Source organism: Chrysemys picta, chromosome 7 (genome assembly GCF_011386835.1).
Source record: "Chrysemys picta bellii isolate R12L10 chromosome 7, ASM1138683v2, whole genome shotgun sequence".
Lineage (NCBI taxonomy): Eukaryota > Metazoa > Chordata > Testudines > Emydidae > Chrysemys > Chrysemys picta.
In genome coordinates, this window is record NC_088797.1 from 38,834,153 (window position 1) to 38,859,298 (window position 25,146).

A 25,146-nucleotide genomic window follows, 5' to 3' on the forward strand; every position below is an offset into this window, starting at 1 on the left:
GTTCCGTCTCAGGAGGAAGCTGTGTTGAAGAGAATGAAAGGAACATGTCTGAACATGCAGGATCTTCAGGATTGTAAACTTTTTTATTTCATACTTCTTGCTTAAGGACTGCCTGTCTTCCTTCTGGAGTATTCTTGAATTCTCATGTTTGACCAAAAAATATAGTTGTTACTCTATGGTACTATCATTTTAGATGCAGTTGTGATAAAAAATAAATAGCTGAAATAGGCAGATTTACCTACCTCACAGAGGTGATGTGACACTAGATTAATTGATGATTGTCATGGGCATTGAGTTCTCAAATTGGACACTTAAAATTCTAAACACTTTGGAGTAAAGGATAATCTTTTAATTCTGTACTTGTACAGCACCTAGCACAAGGTGGTCCTGGCACATGATTTGGGCTCCTAGGCACTACCACAATACAAATAATCCATACAAATGAAGAGAGGATAAAAGTGCATAGTATTATTAGAACTATGGTTATTTATCAAGAAGCCTCAGAAGTCTGAGTAGTCTGACATACTGAACAACAACATTAAACTAAATAGGACATGTTAAGGATAATGTTTCAGACTTAGTCTTGAATTTCCTACTAACCGTGCATCATTCTGGCACACACCTTAATATTATTTTAATACCATTTTATTGCATGAGAATAATAAAATTGGTGAAAAATAAACCATGCCAAAGTATTAGAATTGAAACTATACATGTATTTCAATATAGGAATTGTGCTAAGAGTTATAACTTCATTAGAAATTCCTGTTAATGAAATATATCAGAGTATTATTATTTTTTTTAAATTGAACTTTTGCTAAATATTTTTGGAAATATCTTCTCTCTGACACAAACTGAAAACTCTCAATGATTTCAGGAGGTCAGACTTCGAGAGCACAGCCTCTTTTATCTCATGTTGTGAATCCCATTGTTCCACTAAGTGAAATGGAAATGTACTGAACACCCACTCCACAAATTCCAAATGTAATCTTTTCATCTACCAAAGAAAACTCTGTCCTCAGTCTACTGAATCACCAACACTGAAATAAGCACGTTGCACAGGCTTGAGAAAAATTCATTGTTCTAGATGGATGGTTACTGAGATAGAAGATTTGTTCCCCTCCCTGAGGTAAGCACTGTATCTATTGTGCCACAAACACACAACATTCTTTCACTTGGGAGTAACCTCATTGGTCTTTCAGAAGCTATAAGCCTAGACTTTTATAAGAATAAGGCCATCTTTTCAATTTCCCTCACATATTCCTGTCCTATATTTTAAGACGTGCCCTTTCTAACCATTCAGACTTTGGGTATTGTGTTTATGCCTAGGGCCAGATAAGGATGTCAACCTCTGAATTGGTCATCTGAATATAATTTTCTTAATTTTTTGTTTAAGCATGCTCACAATTCGCTGACATTTAAATATATTGTATACAGGCATCAGCAAGTCATATGAACAGCTATGCAGTATATTGCTTAACAATTGCTGTAATTCTTTCCTGAGTCCAGCACTTAAAAAGCAAATGTGTTGCCACTTATCTCCTGCAACTTTGATGTCTTTATGGACTTAGCAATTTATAAGATCTTTAGAAAGACTAATCTAACAACCTCCAGCCTAGGGCAGATGTTTGCCCTTCTCTTTTGTTTGCCAGACACATATCTGCTAATAGTGCATATTGCTTTTTACAGACTATAATGAACCATAAATCACAGGAGCCGAACACACTCAGCACACACATCTTGCAGGATCAGCCCCTCTATAAGTGAAGATCAAATCAATATTAAAATTTTTCCAAGGTACAGTAGAATATAACTGTTTTGAACATCCTAAGAGTTTGTGGCAAGCTGGGGGTGTGAATCTGCACCACACTGGCCTGATGCAAACTAAGTGTCCACAAAGACCCTGCTAACATGCATCAAGATTTAGCTAGTGCACTTTGATCAAAGAGGGCTATATCAAAGTTTGTTAATGCACGTCAGCAGGGTCCACACAGACAGTTAGTCCACAGCACGCTACTGCAGGCTAAAAAATCACACCCCAGCTTGCTGCAAACTAACTGTTCGTGTAGACAAGCTCTAAGTGTGGCATTAAGCATTAACTGTCAGAATCAAATTCTGTTTTACAGAAAAATTAGTGTATTAAATTATCCTAAAATCCCTTCTGCATTCTTCAAAAACACTAAATATTAAGAAGAATGAGTTCAAACAGTCAGAAAATGTTAAAGAAGGGTTCATGGACAGAAAAACTTAATAATTACAACATATCTCCTGCCTTATAGGATAGGCAGGCATTGCCTGCACACTGAAGAAGTGCCCTATGAGAATGGATATAGTGGTAAACATAGAGTTACTATATGTCCGGATTTTCCCGCACATGTCCGGCTTTTTGGTCCTCAAATCCCAGTCCGGGGTAAACTGCCAAAAAGCCGGACATATCCGGGAAAATAGGGAGGGGTCGTGGGGCTTGGGTCTGGACTGGAGCCGCTGGGGCCAGAGCCGGAGCCACTGGGGCCAGTGGTGCTCAGCCGCTGGCCGGTGCCGCTCGGGGACAGGGCCGGCGCCGGACCGGGGCCGGGCCAGAGCCGCTCGGCCGGAACCGGGGCCTGAGCCGAGCTGGGCCGGAGCTGCTGGGACCGGGGCTGGGGGTGCTCGGCTGCTGGCCGGAGCCGCTCAGCCGGGGCCGGGGCCGGGGCCGGTGCCCCAGGTCCGAGCCGAGCTGGAGTCGCTAGGGCCGGAGCTGCTTGGCCGGGGCCGGTGCCCCGGGGCCCGAGCTGAGCTGGAGTCGCTAGGGCCGGGGGGTGCTCGGCCAGGGCCAGCATGCTTGGCCGGAACTAGGGCTGGCGCCCCAAGGCCCAAGCTGGGCCGGGCCGGTGCCCCGGGGCCCGAGCTGAGCTGGAGTCGCTAGGGCCGGGGGGTGCTCGGCCAGGGCCAGCATGCTTGGCCGGAACTAGGGCTGGCGCCCCAAGGCCCAAGCTGGGCCGGGCCGGTGCCCCGGGGCCCGAGCTGAGCTGGAGTCGCTAGGGCCGGGGGGTGCTCGGCCAGGGCCAGCATGCTTGGCCGGAACTAGGGCTGGCGCCCCAAGGCCCGAGCTGGGCCAGGCCGGAGACGCCGGGGCCAGAGCCTCTTGGCAGGCCAGCCAGCCGCCGGAGGGAGCCACTCGGACTGCGCCGCGCCTCCTCGTACCCCCCCCCCCCCGCCACCGCCCCAGCTTACCTGCTGCCTCCCTGTTTCAGGCTTCCCGCAAACATTTGATTTGCGGGAAGCAGGGGAGGGGAAGGAGCAGGGGGACGGAGCGTTCAGGGGAGGGGGCAGAGACTTTGGGGAAGGGGCAAGATGTGGTGTGACTCAGAAAAGGGCATTTTCTCTTTTCATTCTCAATACTGTTAAAATAATCAGGCTTACAATGAACAAACTAGTTCCCTGATTTTCAGAGGTGTCAAGCACCCACAAGTCACACTGAAATTTTTAATTGCCAGCTTTAGAATGATTATAAAGCTTTCCAGTGCAAGCTAAAACTAGTATTCCTCACCATCAAGGCCCTGCATAACTCTCCCCTTCCTACACCTCTGATTGGGTTTCCAGAGAAACCCTATTTCCTTTGATCAACCATTGATGCTTTAGGAGCCCCTTCATTTCTCCCATCCACTCCCATCTTTCTACTCTCTATCAATGTGGCCTCATGCATAATAGACCTCTAGCCTCTTAGTCCCAGCACAAGACCTCTACTCTATTCACATTCAGCTTCCCCCAAGACTCATTTCTAACTCCAGACCCCCTTTCTCCCAACAGAATAATAAAAGGTGAAGGGAGTGGGAGTCAAAAAAGAAAAAATCATTATCACACATTTGCTCTCCCAGTACCTCTTATATTAGGATATTTAAAACTTAAAACAGTGGGATTACAAGCTATGTAAGATCTCAGAATAAAAGAAGCAGTCACGGTTGCAGAGCTTGTGTACGCTGATATTATCAAAGTCCACCTGTAGTTATTACAGTTACGGTTGTGTCTCGATTTCACTTTGACAAGTCCTTTACCTACGTTAGGGTATGTTTTGTAGGTGTAGTGATGTCCCTATGAGGGAGCGTAGTGTGTCACAGAATCCTCTCAGTATGACACGGTTGAAATAGCATGCTGGAGATTTGCATCTTAACATGGCACTTCCTGATTTTAAGGGCTTGGGGAGCAGGATAGGCCTAAAAACAACTTCAACAGCCTTTGAACAAAGTTGGAGTTTCTTGGAATTTGTTTACCTTAAAAGACCCTCTAAATTGTTAGATGCAGAAGAAGATAATCAACAAAGCCATTAGAAGGAATGTACAAGCACTGATTAAACATTATGATAGCAACATATACATGAGCTATCAATATTAAGCTGCAGATTTGTTATTCCATTTGGCTTCCAGACTTTGCAGATTAGATATGGTTCACTGTGTTCTTGAAAGACGATTAAAGGAGATTTTAATATGTCCATAGTTATTAGGCTTGGAATGATTAAATTTTTATTGGTAAATGTAGATAAACATCAATTTCACCATACACATACAAACCAGTGAAAAAACTATTTCCATCAATAACTGACATTTACAGATAGGTAAAGTAAGAAAAATGCTGCTTGAGAACTTATTAGAGTTAGATTTAAGGATATTTACTTGGTATATTTTGACATGTGATGTTGAGAGTTTGTATTTTAAGAGTTAACTTTGGGAACCATACTTGATATTTTGTCAAAGGAACAGTTGTTTAAGGTAGAAAGATTTATGGTATCAAGACTCCACCTTCACTTCCTGACTGAATGGTTCACAACACTGACCACGTGGTCTAAATTAAAAAAATTAGGACCATCTTATGCCCAGCCCTGAATAGGTGCAAAATAGAGATATGGATCTCTCAGTCTAGGATTATTGCTGCAGCGCAGCTCCTTCTCATCACCTCCCCTAATGCACTGGTAGCTAGAAAGCCACAATCTGTATTCTATATTTACACATACACCTCTCCCCATCACCACAAGACCACACCCTTGGCACTATTGGCTTCTCTATTATAAAATAGCCAAAGGAGCCAATTTTCTCATTTTCCCAGGGGTGCTCAACCCCCCCTCTGCCCCAGGCTGCACCCCCACTCCACCCCTTCCCCCAAGGTCCCAGTCCTGTCCCATCTCTTCCCACCCCTGCCCCATTCCACCCTCTCCCTCAAGCATGCCCCACCCTCACTCTGCCTCTTCCTCCCCCACTCCTCCCCCTCTGCCCCAGCACCTCCTGCCCGCCACTGAACAGCTGATCACTGGCAGGCATTGGAGAAGAAAGGAGGAGAAGCTGACTGGCGGGTCCCTGGTGGCTGCTGAGCACCCACTATTTTTTTCCGTGGGTGCTTCAGTCTTGAGTCGGCATCTAGGAAACTAGGAAACCCATCACAAATCCAATATTTAAACTTCCCTATGATGTTGCACTCTATATGATTTTATGAAAATATGCTAATGAGCGTGAATATAATGTAACTGGAATATGCTTCGTGCAAAAGATCTCTTGTAAGGTATCATTACAAAGCTTATAATCTACTGAGTGTGGTCATCCTATTTGTATAAATGTATCATTCGTGTATCTGAAACTAGAAATATGAAATATAACTCTGAGGTCCTATTGTAATTATGCAAAGTGTGGGCCATTAATGGTGGTTTGGAATCTTGATGGATCCCATCAACTAGGACAACTGGTTGTAAATGGATTTGTTTACTTGCAAGCCTTCCTGTGAGTCAGGCCAGGAAGAATGAAGGCTTGGGATATCACAGGACATGTGATTATGTCACCTGGTACTGGAATCCATCTTAAACCTGGTGCTTTTCCATTTAGAAGGAGGGGTGGGGAGCCAGAGAGACAAAAGATTTCTGCCTTGTACCAAAGCTATCTAAGGGGGCGGAACAGAACAAAGGGAGTTCCAGTCATGAGAAATCCCCTAGCTACCACCTGAGCTGGAACAAGGACTGTACCAGGGAAAGGAGTGGGCCCAGACGAGGAAGGAGTCCAGTCTGTGAAAGAAGCTTCCTGGAACATCTCTGATGGTGAGATTTCATCTGTAATCACTTTCTTAATGTATTAGGCTTAGACTTGCGTGTTTTGTTTCATTTTGCTTGGTAACTTACTTTGTCCTGTCTATTATTACTTGGAACCACTTAAATCCTACTTTTCATACTTAATAAAACTCACTTTTTGCTTATTAATTAATACTTGGGGAGCAAACAGCTGTGCATATCTCTCTATCAGTGTTATAGAAGGCAGACAATTTATGAGTTTACCCTGTATACAGAGTAAAACAGATTTATTTGGGGCTTGGATCCCTTTGGGAGCTGGGTATCTGGGGGTTCTAGAGACAGGAGCACTTCTTAAGCTGTTTTCTGTCTGTAGTTTGGGGGTGCGTGGTTCAGACCCTGGGTCTGTGCTAGAGCAGACTGGCGAGTCTGAGTCAACAAGGCAGGGTTCTGGAGGCCCAAACTGGCAGAGAAACCAGGCTCAGAGGTAGTCTCAGCAGATCAGGTGACAGTCCCAAGGGGGTTTCTGTGATTGAACCTGTCACACTCCCCTCCTGCTCCCATGTTCCCTAAAAGAAACCTACCTCACTGAAACTTTGTATATGGTATCTCTTCCCTGGACAGTGGGTGGCTTTTGTTTTTGTTTTTGTTCAGGAAAAAAGGTTTTGAAGTAGTACCAAAAAAAAAAAAAAGTCCTTATTTATATTTTTAAGACTTTTTCTTGGCTCATCTGATTTCCAAACAACTTGTTTGAAAATGGACTTCCAATTTTGTTTTGAACTTGGTAACATTGCCTTTTAGTATTTAGCAGGATGGGGGGGGGGGCAGGATAACTAAAATACAAAGAATTGTTTTTAAAGCGCATACAAAGCAATATTTAAATTATAAATAAGAATATAGGAATTACCATATGGGATCATACCTATGGCCCATCTAGTCCAGTATCCTGTCACGGATAATGGCCAGCACTGGATGCTTCAGGGGAAGGTGTAAAAGCCCGTCAGCAGGGAGATAATTTGCCCCCATCCCACATTAGGTCTCATCTTGATTTCTAAAAGTAATTGGCTTAACCCCTAAAACATAAGATTCAGTATCATTTCCAATGTTTTCATTAGAATTAACTGTTAAAACTCTGGATAGCCTTGCTATCCATATAACTGTCTGCTCTCTTTTTGAATGTGGTTGGTTCTTGGCGTCAATAACTCAATTCCTGTGGCAGTGAATTGCACAGTCTTCTTGCTGTGGGTAAAATATTTCCTTTTACCAGTTTGTGGATTAGCCACCTTTTAACTTAACTGAATGTTCCCTTGCTCTTATGTTATGAGAAGGGAGAACAGATGTTCCAAATCCACCTTTTCAATACCATTCATTATTTTATATACATTTATGTCCTCTCTTATCTTCTTTCTAAGGGAAACAAATCCTACTATTTCAATCTTACTTCATATGTGTTTTTTTCCAGGCCTTTGATCATTCTTGTTGCCCTTCTCTAAACTCTCCTAACCCTGCAATATCTTTTAAAGATATTAACATGTAAAATATAAAACTAATCTGTTGTTGATTTCAGACTATACTGCAGTAACTTCAGCATTTGGGGGTGCAGAGGCATAGATGTGATGTTTACGAGACCCAGTGAATATCCAAAAAGGCAGGTGCCTGGGAATGGCACAGGAAGCACAAAAAGAGACCAGGATACCAGGAGAGATATCAGCTTGGAGATACAGACTAGGAATGTCATGGAGCTCTATTCGCTTAAAAAAGGCCATAGAGAATAAGACGGAGAATATCTTATTGCCCTTATATAAATCCATGGTACGCCCACATCTTGAATACTGCATACAGATGTGGTCTCCATCTCAAAAAAGATATACTGGCATTAGAAAAGATTCAGAGAAGGGCAACTAAAATGATTAGGGGTTTGGAATGGGTCCCATATGAGGAGAGATTAAAGAGGCTAGGACTTTTCAGTTTGGAAAAGAGGAGACTAAGAGGGGATATGATAGAGGTATATAAAACCATGAGTGATGTGGAGAAAGTAAATAAGGAAAAGTTATTTACTTGTTCCCATAATACAAGAACTGGGGGCCACCAAATGAAATTAATGGGCAGCAGGTTTAAAACAAATAAAAGGAAGTTCTTCACACAGCGCACAGTCAACTTGTGGAACTCCTTGCCTGAGGAGGTTGTGAAGCCTAGGACTATAACAGCGTTTAAAAGAGAACTGGATAAATTCATGGAGGTTAAGTCCGTTAATGGCTATTTGCCAGGATGGGTAAGGAATGGTGTCCCTAGCCTCTGTTTGTCAGAGGGTGGAGATGGATGGCAGGAGAGAGATCGCTTGATCATTACCTGTTAGGTTCACTCCCTCTGGGGCACTTGGCATTGGCCACTGTCGGTAGAAAAGATACTGGACTAGATGGACCTTTGGCCTAACCCAGTACGGCCATTCTTATGTTCTTGTCTTAGAATGGGGGTGATGGCGATTTTCACAAAGAACATAAAAATACAAACTAAAATGTCTGCAATAATCACTACAGTTGTTGCTCTCATATATTTACTGAAATAAATTTGAATTTGCTGATTTACAACATCGAAATTCTTTACCATGCATCACATTTCAGTGCACTATGCTCAGACCAGACACCTTGGAAGTGTCATAACATAAAATTGGGTACCAAGTTCACATTGTGTCAGGGTGTTGAAAGACTGCAGAACACAATACAATACATTCAAAATACTACCTGTTTGATCAGATATTGTTATGTGGCAGGTCACATATCCCTAAAAGATGGGATCATTTCTATTACCTGCAAATAATTCATGGGAGCAGATGTTTCTACACACAGTTTACATGTACCTAAACTGTAACTACCCTTCTTTACTTTGCATGAAATGGAAGGCTTCTTAATTTAACTAAACCACCCTCTCTGCTGTCCCCATCTCACTTTTTGTCAATATATTATTTTTTATAAGACCATAAAGTGAAAGTTGTGGAAATAATGCAGATCATGCAGACTGTGTCAAGCAAATTTATAAGTGCCATAGTAAATCAAATAAAACAACAGCAACCACAGAAGAAATATTACAATATACTAAAACAAAAGCATATCATTTTGTGTGAAGAAAGGGGGGTAAACATACAGTGGACAAGTGTCATAGCTGGAGAAGCATTGCTGTTTAAGTTTACCCAGCAATTAGATGTAAGTATTTTTAAACACCTTGCTTCCACCTCTTACACTGACTCAGTGAATGGCATAGCCATGAATTAGGCAAACCGCAGGGAATAAACTGCTGATTAAAGAACAGTTTGGTCTGTTGCAGTTCCTCTCTCTCTCCCCCCACATCCTCAGCATATATATATATATATATAAAAAGCAACAGAGGGTCCTGTGGCACCTTTGAGACTAACAGAAGTACTGGGAGCATAAGCTTTCGTGGGTAAGAACCTCACTTCTTCAGATGCAAGTAATGGAAATCTCCAGAGGCAGGTATATATCAGTGTGGAGATAACGAGGTTAGTTCAATCAGGGAGGGTGAGGTGCTCTGCTAGCAGTTGAGGTGTGAACACCAAGGGAGGAGAAACTGTTTCTGTAGTTGGATAGCCATTCACAGTCTTTGTTTAATCCTGATCTGATGGTGTCAAATTTGCAAATGAACTGGAGCTCAGCAGTTTCTCTTTGGAGTCTGGTCCTGAAGTTTTTTTGCTGTAAGATGGCAACCTTTACATCTGCTATTGTGTGGCCAGGGAGGTTGAAGTGTTCTCCTACAGGTTTTTGTATATTGCCATTCCTGATATCTGACTTGTGTCCATTTATCCTCTTGCGTAGTGACTGTCCAGTTTGGCCAATGTACATAGCAGAGGGGCATTGCTGGCATATGATGGCATATATAACAGAATCTGTAAAAAGCAACAGAGGGTCCTGTGGCACCTTTGAGACTAACAGAAGTACTGGGAGCATAAGCTTTCGTGGGTAAGAACCTCACTTCTTCAGATGCAAGTAATGGAAATCTCCAGAGGCAGGTATATATCAGTGTGGAGATAACGAGGTTAGTTCAATCAGGGAGGGTGAGGTGCTCTGCTAGCAGTTGAGGTGTGAACACCAAGGGAGGAGAAACTGTTTCTGTAGTTGGATAGCCATTCACAGTCTTTGTTTAATCCTGATCTGATGGTGTCAAATTTGCAAATGAACTGGAGCTCAGCAGTTTCTCTTTGGAGTCTGGTCCTGAAGTTTTTTTGCTGTAAGATGGCAACCTTTACATCTGCTATTGTGTGGCCAGGGAGGTTGAAGTGTTCTCCGAATCTGTAAAAAGCAACAGAGGGTCCTGTGGCACCTTTGAGACTAACAGAAGTACTGGGAGCATAAGCTTTCGTGGGTAAGAACCTCACTTCTTCAGATGCAAGTAATGGAAATCTCCAGAGGCAGGTATATATCAGTGTGGAGATAACGAGGTTAGTGGACACAAGTCAGATATCAGGAATGGCAATATACAAAAACCTGTAGGAGAACACTTCAACCTCCCTGGCCACACAATAGCAGATGTAAAGGTTGCCATCTTACAGCAAAAAAACTTCAGGACCAGACTCCAAAGAGAAACTGCTGAGCTCCAGTTCATTTGCAAATTTGACACCATCAGATCAGGATTAAACAAAGACTGTGAATGGCTATCCAACTACAGAAACAGTTTCTCCTCCCTTGGTGTTCACACCTCAACTGCTAGCAGAGCACCTCACCCTCCCTGATTGAACTAACCTCGTTATCTCCACACTGATATATACCTGCCTCTGGAGATTTCCATTACTTGCATCTGAAGAAGTGAGGTTCTTACCCACGAAAGCTTATGCTCCCAGTACTTCTGTTAGTCTCAAAGGTGCCACAGGACCCTCTGTTGCTTTTTACAGATTCAGACTAACACGGCTACCCCTCTGATATATATATATATATATATATATATATATATATATATATATATATATATATATATATATATAAAGAGAGAGAGAGAGAGAGAGAGAGAGAGAGAGAGAGAGATTATAATTTTCTCTGTAATATTTGTTCGAGGACTGAGCTAGTTATTAACCTCACTCTCATATAGGATGGATGAAAATATGAATGAACAAACTGGTAGAGCATCATGGAAAGTAAGAGTGGCTGAGTTTTACATACACATTCCATCTGTTTAACCCAGTAAATTGTCAAGAGCCCTCCCAAATAGGGACTTAAAATTTGCAGTTGGTCGGACCAGTTTTCCAATACACACACACCTGCTGAATGAACAGCAACAGAACAAAAATATTATTACATGTATGACTTTGAGAACAACAGAGTCATGGTTTGTCTACACTTGAAATTTAATTTGGATTAAGTTAGGGTGGGAATTTAAAGTACAATAGCTATTCCTGAATAGAGCCACATGTGAACACTTATTCTGGAACATTCCTGAACAGCTCCATGTGTAGACAAGCTCTATAGGCAGTTATGTCTATAGGTCATCCTACAGACTGGAGGGAATGAGATCATCCCCCTCTCACACTCCTCTCCAGGGATACTTCACCTTCCCGATGGAGGGAGACATGGTCACATTCACCTGCATCAGTCAGTCTTATCTGAACAAGAGAACAGTGTTTTCTCTGCTTTGACAAAAAGAATTCAAGACCCTCCAGAGACCTAATGAAGGGGAACATAAGGCTGTTGTGTTCTCCCCACCTGCTCCATGGGAATTCTTCAGTGAAAATAATACTTCCTCAGGCTTTATTACATTTCCCATTGGTCCCCTCTGTGCAGGGAACACCCCTTGAAGGTGTCAAGTATCAGGGGGTAGCCGTGTTAGTCTGTATCTACAAAAACAATAAGGAATCTAGTGGCACCTTAAAGACTAACAGATTTATTTGGGCATAAGCTTTCGTGGGTAAAAACCATCTGAAGAAGTGATGCATCTGAAGAAGTGAGGTTTTTACCCACGAAAACTTATGCATCTGAAGAAGTGAGGTTTTTACCCACGAAAGCAGATGCATCTGAAGAAGTGAGGTTTTTACCCACGAAAGCTTATGCCCAAATAAATCTGTTAGTCTTTAAGGTGCCACCAGATTCCTTGTTGCCCTTGAAGGTGTAACTCATGGTGCCATCAGCTAGCAGAAACAGCACCGGGGCCAGATGGTCTCAGGGGAACCCAAAACAGTAAGGAAGCACAGTATCTCAATGCAGAGCATTCAACCACCTGCTGGATTTGGGGAGTGGAACCATGAGGACAGTAAAGGTGTCCAAATAATGGAATAATTCAGGAGGAACTCTGCAAGAACAGCCTCACACAGTGTCTCCATCCCTTTACCCCTCTACAAGTTTTACCATGAGCGTAAATAATCCTTCCCCAGGTTAGGTTCCTACAGCAATTAGTATTAGTAAATATAAACTCATTCCTGCAGATAGTATCGTTATTTGTTTAATTCTTTGATAAAAGTAGAGTAATTTTACTCTAGACAGTCTAGGATACATTCCTAAAATGTACAGCAGGAGCACAGACTTTTTAAAAAACCAATGAGACTATTATTCAGTGGAAATCACTTTGCGGGACTGGAGATTCTCTACTGGACATCTTGGACTATATATAAGTGCAGGAGGATCTCGATTAAGATAATGTTTTGAGATACACTGTGAATTGAATGTTTACTCAAATACTTGAAGTTACTGATGGTATTAAACAGATTTGCTAGAAAGGAGGTGTGAAAAAAGTGGGAGTTATGTACAACATTACTAAAAAATGAATACCAATATCTCTATGGGCTTGGTGGTTATTGGACTGTAGGTCATTGAAGAGTGAACTCAGGTCTATGGGTCTCTGTAGTACCACGGAAAGGCACACCATGGGTATAGTTAGCACCTGTCTCAGACACTTGACACACAATGCAAGTGTCAATCCTTCAGAAGATTCACCTCCAATATGTTCTCAACAGCAGGCAGGGTTTTTGGGCCAGATCTTTCAAACAAAGAGCTTGCAAAGAGCTAAAAAGCTGACCCTCTAGGGCAGCGGTTCCAAAACTGTTGGTCACAACCCCATTTGGGGTTGCAGCAATCCCTACTGTGTGGAGAATGCCATTTTGCTCTACACAGTGTGACTTCACATGTTTCGCTCTTCAAATATACTTCATCACACTTGGGTCATGCCAATACAAAGTTTGGGAACCATTGCTCTAGGGAGAGGGAGGCAAAGGGTTTGCAAAGAAACAGACTGTCCTGGTCTCTCCATCCTGGGGGACCAGGGCTTAGTGGGGTCCTACCTAAACTTCCAGCAACCAAGCATCAAGTAAAACAATATGCATATAGGCTTCTGTTATTTTTAACACTTGTCTCTCTGCTTTTTAAGTTCTTATGAACAAAAAAATCATACTTGTTTTTTGAACAAGCTGTACTCTCTCATGGCATTTATCAGCTGGTTACAGCCCCTGAAGCGAAACATATAGCAGGAGCCAAACCCAGCTAGACCTGCTGAAGGCAATACAGTTCTGGTAAATAGGGAGTGCGGTAGCCTGGTGATCCAGTCTACTAGTGGGGTGAACTGCAGAGTTCTACTCTGAGAGAAGTGCGGGTTCAGACCTGTGACTTGGGAAGGGTGCCCATGGAGATACTGAGTGTGGGATCAAGGTGCTGCACTCTCCTGGAACAGTAGCAGGTAGCTTTTGGTTACTGGGCTACAATTCGGTGTTCAGTAGCTCCTGCTTTCTTTTCCTTAGTTATTTAACAAACATGCTTTCAGAACTGTTGGGCAAATATTAACGTTTTGCCAGGAAATAATAGGTAACGAAAATAACCAAAAAAGTGCAGTAAAAAGACCATTGGAAGAAAGAATTGGGAATACAGATACTGAGGAATAAAAAACCTAGATAATATATCAATTAGCTGTTCATATTTAAAAAACAAAGCAAAATAGGTCAGCGCAAAGCATCATAAATATGAATACTGTTTTATTCCTTTCCTACTTATACATATTCATTACGTGTTCTTCCATTATCAGTTTTTCCTAGAATATGGATGATAAACAGCAAGAAATAATGTAATACCAAATGCAGAAAAACAACCAAAGCAATTCTTTTTTCATAAACATAATGGACTTTCAGTGAAGTGGCTCTAAACATTAGCATAAGAACTTTTTTCTGTCGTTTCTCCAGTTTGTTCAGAGGGAATAGCAATATCACTAGAAAAATAGCTTGCTTCTGTGACATATTGCACTTAGTTAAACATTAAAAATACATTAAGTATCAGTAAGAAAAAATAAATGACAAAAAGAGAGACAGGTAGTTTTGGTTTTTCGAAACTGACAATTTCTACTATTTCTGCATCTATTACCCAACATATCTGTTCCAACACAGTACCAAAGCAATAAAAAAATATTCTGTTCTATACTTAATTTTTCCACTGACATGTGACTTTACTCTCTGTGCTTCAGTTTAGTCACCTATAAAATGGGAGAATTAATCATTTAGCTCATACTGAAAAGTACTGCAGACCTTAATCAGTCAAAATTTCCACCAGTTTTCACTGGGTGAGGACTCAGTAAGGACTATAGGATTTGGCCTTCAGGAGACCCCTATTCAATAAAATATACATCCAGCTCCCTAACTGCGCAAGACTCAAACTAATTTGAGCTTCCCTTTATGATACTGAATCTAGTCACCAAAATTACTTAGACTGTAAACTTCTTGGAGGAGGAGCCATCTTGCCAAGGACAATGAGGCTCTGATCAGAGCCTCTAGATGCTACTACTACTAATAACTAATCTGATTTTATAACAGTTCCATGAAATAGCCTCATATTTCCCACAAATGCCACACTATAAATCATGCCTTGGAAGACCTGAAAAATTGTTTAAAAGATGGACATATTCTTTCTATTACTAGAAATAAAAAAAAATAAACACAAGCTGTCAGTTTTCAAAATGACTGGGAAAAAAGAAGGAAGAGAGAAATGGTAAAGATGGATGAAAAAGGAAAATACTTAAAAAATGAAAAATATAGAAATGTAAAGAAATCAAAGATAATTTGGGGTGGGGAATGGAAAAAAGAACAATGGATCCATTTTGAGCCCTGGGAACTGAAAACCATTCTGAAACTTATCATGAAATGATTTTTCCATTTTACAACCAGCTGTAATGCTAACACACTCTTCAACACAAAAATAGGAACATCTATTTTTGTAGCATAGAGATAGTCTATCATGTTTTCTACTACCCAAAGAGTCCTATAATTTTTTGCTTAGTGTATAATGGGAAACAAGGCTGAATTCATCTGTATATCAATACGCTAATGGGCAAGAAATACCCTAACCTCTCATAAATCCAAATATGAACAAACTTGAAAAGATTTCTACATTATTTCCCTTCATTGCAATTTCCGACTAACCAGCTAGCTGCCCTAAAACTGAAATTAGAGCAGATTTACAACTAAGATTATGTTCTCCATTTCCTTAAACAGAAATTCTAGACACATTCTAATGCAAATGTGCATTTATTCTTCAGAGTGATGAAATATCGAAAGTGTTAAAAATTAGAGTGCTTTGGTTTCAGCTACTGACTCTTCTGCTCTAGAGAGAGAGGTACGAATGCTGTCTCTAGTAACTGAAAATGAGTTTAAAGTTGTTTAATCCTATTCTTCAGGTATCCAAACTACCAAACAATCTGAAAACATACTAGCATCTACTCCACAGAAGATGAAGATTAGACAGTCACGTGTTTCAAATCAGGACTGGTAAAACCTACAGACTGTCTTTCTGCATTGTGAAACAGCTCAAGTCATATAAACATTAGTCTTGCATTTTGCAAGCACTAAATACATCCACATTTTTTCTTCAGTATTTAATATCTCGTTTCACTTTGGATAAAAAGAGAAAATACCAAATAAAACAAAGTAGCCATGATTAAAGTCATAGCATGCTTTAGCTGATAAAATAAATATATTTTGTTTTAAAATATAGTGAATCTATACTCTCATCTTGAATAAGATAATCAAGGTTGGGGTTTTTAAAGTATATTGAAAGGTTAACATTTCAAAATTTAAATGTTTCATGGAGGAGATAAGGACATATCAGCAGAATATAATTAATACTGGTAGAGTCTGTTCCATATTTCAAGATACCGGTAGTTATTTTTTACTTGCTGACAAAAATATTATAAATAAAACTTAAAGAAATCATTGTATTCATACAAGTATAGCTTCATACATTACTTAAGTTGTATTTCCATGGATAACAGATGTCTAATTCACTACAGCAAACAAAAATATCTCTAAGAGAGAATGAAGCAACTCAATAATGATTCAGTAAGGAAGTGCTAGTATATGACACCAGCATCCATCTTAAAATGATTATATATGTTCCATCAGTCCTTTGATCTAACTGTATGAAAGTCATTTAACATAACACTGTCAGAGGAGCAACATCACCTGCTGTAAAAATTTCTACTTTGCCTTACCATTTATTTTTTACTCAGGTCTTGAAGTATGTGTGTCACCAGGAGCATATTACCCTGTGATAACATTCATTTTTAATGGCATTATGTCAATCATAGTGGCATATTCTTGTTGCTAGTTAATTATACATTTTTAATATAACTCTAAACTTAACTTTAATTAAAAAAAAACTATAAAGTCTGGGGAAAATATCTTGGTATGCAACATCCCCCTGCCCCTCCAGGAATCAAAATTTTACAAAAAGTTTGTTTGGATGCTATTAAATTATGAGAGCAAAATAAGAAAGTGTTATTTCACAAAAATTAATTCAAAACAAATATCAAGTTAAAATATTTTATGTAAATCAAAATTGTATTAACTAATCTTGACACTGCAGGTGAAGCTCATTAGTCACAAGCAGACACAGTATAACATTCCACGATGCAATCCAGACCAGGTAGGGACTGTATCATTCCTGCCCTGCAAACTCAGGTGCCTCACAATGCTTTGCTGCTGTAGCTCCCACCTGGGGCACTCACAAACAGCCTTCTAGGATGCAGGTAACACCCTGAGTGTCTTTGTATAGCTGCAGCCTGACCTCCACATCAGCCACACTCTGGCTTCCATCAGCCTTGGTTACCACTTGGAGGGTGATTCCAACACACTCCCAGTCCCGGATTTCCCCCCAAAACATGTGTTCTTCTCTGTCCAGACCTCTCCTGGACAGCCCACATATATTAGGTCCATTGCCCCTCCAAGACAATCTGTATCTAACAGTTTGCAGTTTCATCATATTATTAGCTTCCAAATGATACCTCACAAGGCAAATTTTGTATAAAGATTATTACAAAAGTATGTAGGGTCTGAATACAGGGTGCATTTGGTCATACATGTTTTAAAAAAATCATTAAACTATGCACTTTAATTTACTATAAAAATGTTTACAACACCAGAACACACAAGCAGTGCCTGGTACTGAGTGATAATAAAGAACTTCAACAGAATTTTTGCATGCTTGTTTTTTGGAGGTAAAAACTACACTATTGAAAGTGCTTGCTGCTAGTTTCCATTTTCCCTGTTGGGACTTTGCATTCTATTAACAGATTTCTTGTTATTTTCCCCAACTCCAATCTGTTTTTTTTCCTGATAAAACTCTCTGAAAAAAAACAGTATGTTTTATAAAAGAAACTATATACAATGTGATTTACTTTGAAAACATATTTATTCCCAAAACATAAACAGACACACATTTTCCAAAATGAGAAGCTTGCAAATCTGTAAATAAAAAACAAAGGAACAGAAACCCTCATCTACTAAAGAGCAAGGCCTAGCATTTTCTCTTATTTCCTTTTAGATACTGGTACTTTTATCAATTTTATTTTTCATCACATTCTTTTATAAAGCTTTGACCAAACTAATCCAAAATGTGCTAGAAACATGGTCAATTTACATAAAGCAGGCTGGAGGGGAGGGCTGGTTAAAAACAAAAAAAATCTGAATTCAACCATTCTGTCTTTCACTGATTATTACATCCACAATTTTGAATAAATTTGAATTTATTTGAATAATTAAATTGAATAAATTTGATGCAATAAAACCTTCCTTGCAAACATAGACTTGAGGTAGAAATATGACTCTTCCCTTTAAAGTATTAAAGGGAAAAAAGAACACAGTTCCGAGTTCCTATGAGCAAATTATCAGTCTCCTTTTCCTGTTCTGGGCTCAACCTATGACCTTTGTATTTGGAACGAGTAGGGATGATTACAATTGTTTTGATACAAGAAGCTTTCTATCAGAAAAATGCAGTTTTGTTGAAATCAAAGTTTTGCTGGAACGTTATCTATTGTCAACTAAGCTTTTGACAGGGAAAAAGTCTAAACAAACCATTTCAACTTCATCATTTTGTTTAGATAACAACAAAATGTTTCATTTTAATATGATAAAGCTGAAACAAAACATTTTTATCATTTCAATTATTATATAATGATGTTTCAAGGTTATCAAAACAAAACATTTTTGTAGTTCCAAATTGAATTTTGGGGGGAATTTTCTCTCTGCAGGAAATTTCAAAGTTTTGTTTTTTCAATCTAATTTTGAACAAAAACAAATTTTAATTTTTTTTCCTGCAGAATGGAAATTCCAGTTTCCAGTTAGCTCTCAGAATCAGTCACACTGGCTAAAATAACAGAAAGGTTCCTTAGTGTCTCTAAATCATCTTTAAATTTTGTCCTTTTGTGGTTCAATTTTTGTTGTTGTTCACTAGATCATTGAGACTGCGTGTTTGAAACCTATTACATTTACAAAAGTAATTGTGAAAGACTTCTCTGCAGAGTCCTAGTTGTGTGAAATGCTTGCTATATTTTACGCAGTCATTTTAAACAGACATTTTCAAGAAGTCATTCTCAGCCACTTCATCTTCCCTATGATAGTTGTACGCAAAGGCAAACAAACAGTTTTTCCAAGTTAACTATGAGACTAATGTGTCAATCCTTCCTTTTCAACCAACCAACTATAAGACTGCTGGTGGTTGAGAATAAATTTTTGAACTGCCACAATATCCTTTGGGAAAGTGCTAGTTGTTACTTCTTTCTCAACAAGACTTGTGTGTGCTGAACAACCATATGTCACAAGTGTAGGACAACTACCCCTCAGAAGATCTGCTTGTAAGACTTTAATTCTGTTTGATATTGGGGGGAGGGAGGGGAGCACACCTGTGTCATACTGCAGATTCCATTTTGAATGTGGGGTTATTTACTTTCTGTTGTCTCTCGACCTCCATGTTGGGCTGAAATTCCAACAGAATAGTGGCACAGGGCTGACACTAGAAGGTCATTAAATCTGGATGGTCAGTCGACCACTGAAATGTAACCACTCGAGAACAAAAGACTCGCTCCCAACTAGGAAAAATGTTTTTTTCAGAGAAGTTGCCTACCAATGAAGACACCGGGTAGTACTCTGGTAACCTGTTGAGAATGACCAGGGAATCACCTGGCAATGGGTCTGGAAAGTTATGAAGAGCAGAAACTGCTCTTTTTGCATTTTTCCTCTCAACAATTTTTACCAGCTCAAGATGAGGGAAGCCACTGCAGGAGCTGGATGAAGCAAGGGGGGAGGAGGGGCGGGGACTTCCAAGGAACGAGTGAACAAGAGCGAGGGGAAATGCATGTAGCTTTATCATCTTTATAAAGATCTGTGTATTTCTCATGTGATTAAGTAAACAGCAATAGCACTGTAGAATGCTGGGTGAAGTGTCTGTGTATGTTATACTCTATATCTATCAGGTACTTCCTGAGAGTAGGGTGACCAGATGATCCGATTTTATAGGGACAGTCCCGATATTTGGGTCTTTTTCTTATATAGGCTCCTATTACCCCCGCACCCGCTTTCCTGATTTTTCACATTTGCTGTCTGGTCACCCTACCTGAGAAGAAACTCAGAAGGCTCACACCTTCAGTGGAATTCTGGAAAAGCTACTAGGATATTTGAAAGTCAGTGCAAGAGTTGGCAGCCTATGGCATCTGGGCTGCAGGGCTCCATTTCCATGAAGAGATAACAGACTCTTAGTCAACACCCAGGAGATGTGCCAACAGGGGCAGCCCAGCCAGATCTGTGACAATTGGATCTTTGCAGAGGATTTCCATTCTCTGAAGATGCATCCCTGGCTCGCTATCTTTCCTATACTGATGTCTTCCTTCTCTGGCAGCCCTTACCCTAGCTCCCTCCTGATTTATTAGAATACTTTGTTATGCAAGATTACTGTATTTTAAATCCCATAAGTGATGAACTTCCACTAAAACTCTCTGTAATGTTCTTGGTTGTTTTGGAATTGGTTCTAAAGTATAATTCCATTATGATGTAAAGTATATGCATAATTTAGATAAGCAAGGCAGCAATATGCTTACCAGTGTGTCAGTTTTGCTGACATTTTTGGGGTATGAAAAGATTTATTTCAAGCCCAGTAGTTAGAACATTTCTATTTAAATAGATATTGATAACATATGTCTTAATCTTTTCCCAAGTTCCAATAAATAACTATCTTTTTTTTTACTTCCAGCACAGAAAGCAGATTATGAAAAATGAGAACTAAACAGAGTTTCAATTAGGTTTGGCTAAATATGTTAGAAGCAGATGCCTTGTATAAAATACAGATGATTAGCAGGCCACATATCATAAAGAAAAGTCTGAGTTTAAACATTCATGTGTACAGCCCATCTGCACATCTTGAAATATCTGTAGATTTCAAACATTTCTATTGCAATGACAGAGCTAACTTCCTTTAAATGTGATAACCAGTAAGTTCTGCCTTGTGGCCTAATTCTGCAAAATGGAACAATAATAACTGAGTAAAGATTGTTCAGTAATTATGCCCTAGTACTTCAAGTAGTATTCATAATGATAGGTCAGACTAAATCAGTGATTTCTAGCGGACGGAATCCCAACACCTATGAGGTCTTATTAAAACATTATTTATGGCATCATGGTTTATCTTTCTCCATTATAAAGCAGTTATATGCAGCAGTAGCTGAAGCCTGAATTTGAATTATAGTAACTCTTCCTCTTCCATACAGCTAGCTGCTTAAGCATGCCTGGTCAAAACCATCCCGAATGCAAAATCATTTACTTAAATGGGGTCACACCTGGGACGAACATGAGCTAAAATATTTACAGTCACCAGGGTGAAAGTAACTTAAAGGACTTACCGGTATGCCGAGTCCTGAGCAGGCATGGCCTCAACCAGAAGAGGCGTGGCCTCAATGGGAAGAGGTGGGGCCTTTCAAGATTTAAAGATCCTGGGGCTCCAGCTGCTGCTGGGAGCCCTAGGGCCTTTAAATCACCCCGGAGCTACCAGCTGCAGAGGTGGCTGGGAGCCCCGGAGCTCAGGGGCGAATTAAAGGGCCCGGGGCTCCGGCCACCACGGAGCTCCGGGCCCTTTAAATCACCACGGGAACCCTAACGCCACTACCCTGGGGCAGCAGGGCTCAGGCTGGGGTAGCAGTGGCAGGTTCCGGCAGCGATTTAAAGGACCAGAGGCTCCTGCTGCTTCAGGGAGCCCCGGGCCCTTTAAAGCGCTGCTGGAGCTCCGGCAGCAGGGCTCGTGTGGCGCTTTAGAGGCCTGGGACTTCCCGCAGCAGCTGGAGCCCTGGGCCCTTTAAATCACCGCCAGAGAAGCCGGTCTAGTCCGACACTGCGTACCGGCTCTTGCCGGTATGCCGTTCCCAACCATACCAGCTTACTTTCACCTCTGCAGTCAACCAAGTTCCAGTTGGAGGATAATACTGAACACTAGCTAGGGTGAACATGTAAATGATGTAGACTTGACATGCTGAATATGTGAGACAGATGTTTAGATGCTGTCTTAGGCCTGGTCTACACTAGGCGTTTATGTCGAAGTTAGCGCCGTTAAATCGAATTAACCCTGCACCCGTCCACACTGCGATGCTATTTAGTTCGACATAGAGGTCTCTTTAATTCGACTTCTGTACTCCTCCCCGACGAGGGGAGTAGCGCTAAATTCGACATGGCCATGTCGAATTAGGCTAGGTGTGGATGGAAATCGACGCTAATAGCTCCGGGAGCTATCCCACAGTGCACCACTCTGTTGACGCTCTGGACAGCAGTGCGAGCTCGGATGCTCTGACCAGCCACACAGGAAAAGCCCCGGGAAAATTTGAATTTGAATTCCTTTTCCTGTCTGGCCAGTTTGAATCTCATTTCCTGTCTGGACATCGTGGCGAGCACAGCAGCACTGGCAACGATGCAGAGCTCTCCAGCAGTGATGGCCGTGCAGTCTGGGAATAGAAAGAGAGCCCCAGCATGGACTGATCGTGAAGTCTTGGATCTCATCGCTGTGTGGGGCGATGAGTCCGTGCTTTCCGAGCTGCGATCCAAAAGAAGGAATGCAAAGATCTACGAGAAGATCTCTAAAGACATGGCAGAGAGAGGATACAGCCGGGATGCAACGCAGTGCCGCGTGAAAATCAAGGAGCTGAGACAAGGCTACCAGAAGACCAAAGAGGCAAACGGACGCTCCGGATCCCATCCCCAGACATCCCGTTTCTACGAGGCACTGCATTCCATCCTCGGTGCTGCCGCCACCACTACCCCACCAGTGACCGTGGACTCTGAGGATGGGATACTGTCCACGGCCGGTTCCTCAGACATGTTAGGGGACGGGGAAGATGAGGAAGGAGATGAGGAGGGCGAGGCAGTTGGCAGCTCTCACAACGCTGATTTCCCCGACAGCCAGGATCTCTTCATCACCCTTACAGAGATCCCCTACGAAGCGTCCCCAGCCATTACCCCGGACACAGAATCTGGTGAAGGATCAGCCAGTAAGTGTTGTAAACATCTAAACATTTATTTTTAACAAAACAGGAATATTAACAATTAAAAGAATGGGTTGTTCATGATTAGTGTGCCCTAGGCGCTTAACGGTTTAGTAAGGGGCAGTGCAAGTTTTGAAAAGAAATCTAGCAATGTCCGGTTTTCAGTGATTGTCCTGCACAAGCCGCTCTACTGTGTATTCCCTGCTACTGCAGCTACAGTAAAATGCGGTCTATATGTGCGGGGATAGAGCAGTAATCCTCCTGGGACATCTCGATGAAGCTCTCCTGGAGGTAACTTGAAAGCCGTTGCATGAGGTTCTTGGGGAGAGCGGCCTTATTGGGTCCTCCGAAGTACGACACGTTGCCGCGCCACGAGATTATCAGGTACTCGGGGATCATTGCTCTGCACAGCAGGGCGGCATACGGCCCTGGTCTTTGGAGGCTTTCCCGGAGCATTCTCTCTTTGTCGCTCTCGGAGATCCTCATCAGGGTGATGTCGGCCATGGTGACCTGCTTTTAATTAGGTAGGGGAATGTTAGTGTTGGGACTGCTTTCCCGTTCCTTTACAGAACTGTCACCGCTGGTTTGCAGCCACGCGGTGGAGGCGGGAGAGGGGCAGCCGAAAGGGATCATTCCCGGGGACAGCCGCGAGGGGGTGGGACAGGGGCAGAGTTCCCGCTTGCCGGATTGCTGGCAGCAGGGACTGACATTGATTTAAATGTGAAATGAGGCCAGTGGTAATATAAAAGTTTTAAACTGCCACAAGTGTACGGCTTACCATGTCTGCCTGCAACAGAAATTCCGTTGTGCTGCCTCGCTTCTCAAATGTGCTGTTCAAGACCCCAGGCACAGAATGCGAAGGCCGAGAATTCGACCTTGTGCTGAGTGCGCATGTGAAAGGTGCTGTGCATGGTCTTGTTCACAGAGAAAGACTATGTTCTTTGTTCACAACTACATTTATCTTTCAGAGGAATTCACTCCCTTTTTCCCATTTCCACAGCCCCGTCTGCGACTGTCTCACAACCTAGCCTGGAATCACACTCCCAGAGGCTAGCGCGGATTAGGCGTAGGAAGAAGAGGACACGGGAGGACATGTTCTCTGAGCTTATGGCCTCTTCCCAAGCCCAGGCAGCACAGCAGACCCAGTGGCGGGAGAACTTGACCCGAATGCACCAAGCCAACATGGATCGGGAGGAGAGGTGGCGGCAGGAAGACCAGCAGGCGACTCAAACGCTGCTTGGACTACTGAGGGAGCAAACGGACACGCTCCGGCGCCTTGTGGATGTTCTGCAGGAACGGAGGCAGGAGGACAGAGCCCCGCTGCAGTCCATCTCTAACCGCCCTCCCCCGCCACCAAGTCCCATACCCACCTCACCCAAAGTGCAAAGAAGGAGAGGCGGCAGAGTCCCTGCTAACTCTCACTCCACCCCTGCAGAGAGCTCTAGTAGCAGAAGGCTCTCATTTCCCAAAATTTGAAAAGTTCTTTCCTTCCCGCCTGACACAAGCCCACGTCCAAGTTTCACCTCCCAATGCCATGTGTAGTTGATAATAAAAAATTCGTTTCTGTTAACTACTGTTTCAATCATGTTCTTTTGGAGGAGGAGGGGAAAGGGGGTTGGAAATTGGACAGGACAGTCTCCTTTGGCAGGGTACATAGTCGGGGGCAGGCACAGCAGCAGGGCACATACACAGTGCAGTGATGCAGTGACTAGTTGCCCCGGTTAGTCTGGGAGGTTGTTTTGATGTAATGTTGGGGGGGGTGGGTTGCTCTGTGACTTTGTGGCGGGGGAGGGCAGTTACAGATCTTAAGCGCCGGTCCTTAGACAGGATCACAGAGCCACACAGCATGGGATCTGTAACCGTCCTCCCCCTGCCACAAAGTCAAATAGACCTCCCATACACACAGTCCCGATCAGGAGGGGTGACAGGCTCCGTTGAAACAAGCATCCCACCGCAGCGGAGCCTGTCAATCCTTGAGTTTAGAAGCTGCATTCGCATCACAACACTAGACCCGCCCCGCACCACAGTCTGCGTCCCAGTTTTAAAAAATTCCCGCTAAAACAGTATTAAAGAAAACGGTGTGCTTTAACAAAGTAGAACTATTTTTATTTCGACACGTGTGTTGGAGGGGGGGTGAAGGGGGTATGTAACTGGATAGGATAGTCAACATTACCTGGGTAAAGAAACGGGGGCAGGTTTAGCTTCTCAGTACACAAACTATAAAATCACAGGTTACCCTGCTCACTCAGGAACTTTGCTTTCAAAGCCTCCCGGATGCACAGCGCTTCCCGCTGGTCTCTTCTAATCGCCCGGCTGTCTGGCTGTGAGTAATCACCAGCCAGGCTATTTTCCTCAACCTCCCA

At 42.1% G+C, this 25,146-nt stretch overlaps 2 protein-coding genes across 4 annotated transcripts in view; one reads left to right on the plus strand and one right to left on the minus strand.

Annotated features, from left to right (window-relative positions):
- The window catches only part of SYN2 (synapsin II), a 468,511-nt gene that overhangs the window by 338,843 nt on the left and 104,522 nt on the right, over positions 1-25,146 (minus strand). The gene's annotated exons all lie outside the window — the stretch shown is intronic.
- Positions 21,804-24,353, plus strand: LOC135972614 (uncharacterized). The gene is made up of 2 exons (XM_065551211.1): positions 21,804-22,789; positions 23,784-24,353. Exons 1-2 carry the CDS (start codon positions 22,213-22,215, stop codon positions 24,257-24,259), a joined length of 1,053 nt encoding a protein of 350 aa, XP_065407283.1. The 5' UTR covers positions 21,804-22,212; the 3' UTR covers positions 24,260-24,353.

Excerpts from the sequence above, each read along its gene's own strand:
- LOC135972614 (XM_065551211.1), top strand. The coding sequence starts at position 22,213 with ATGCAGAGCTCTCCAGCAGTGATGGCCGTGCAGTCTGGGAATAGAAAG. Across the intron at positions 22,790-23,783 it reads ATCTGGTGAAGGATCAGCCA|CCCCGTCTGCGACTGTCTCA; the intron begins GTAAGTGTTGTA and ends CCATTTCCACAG.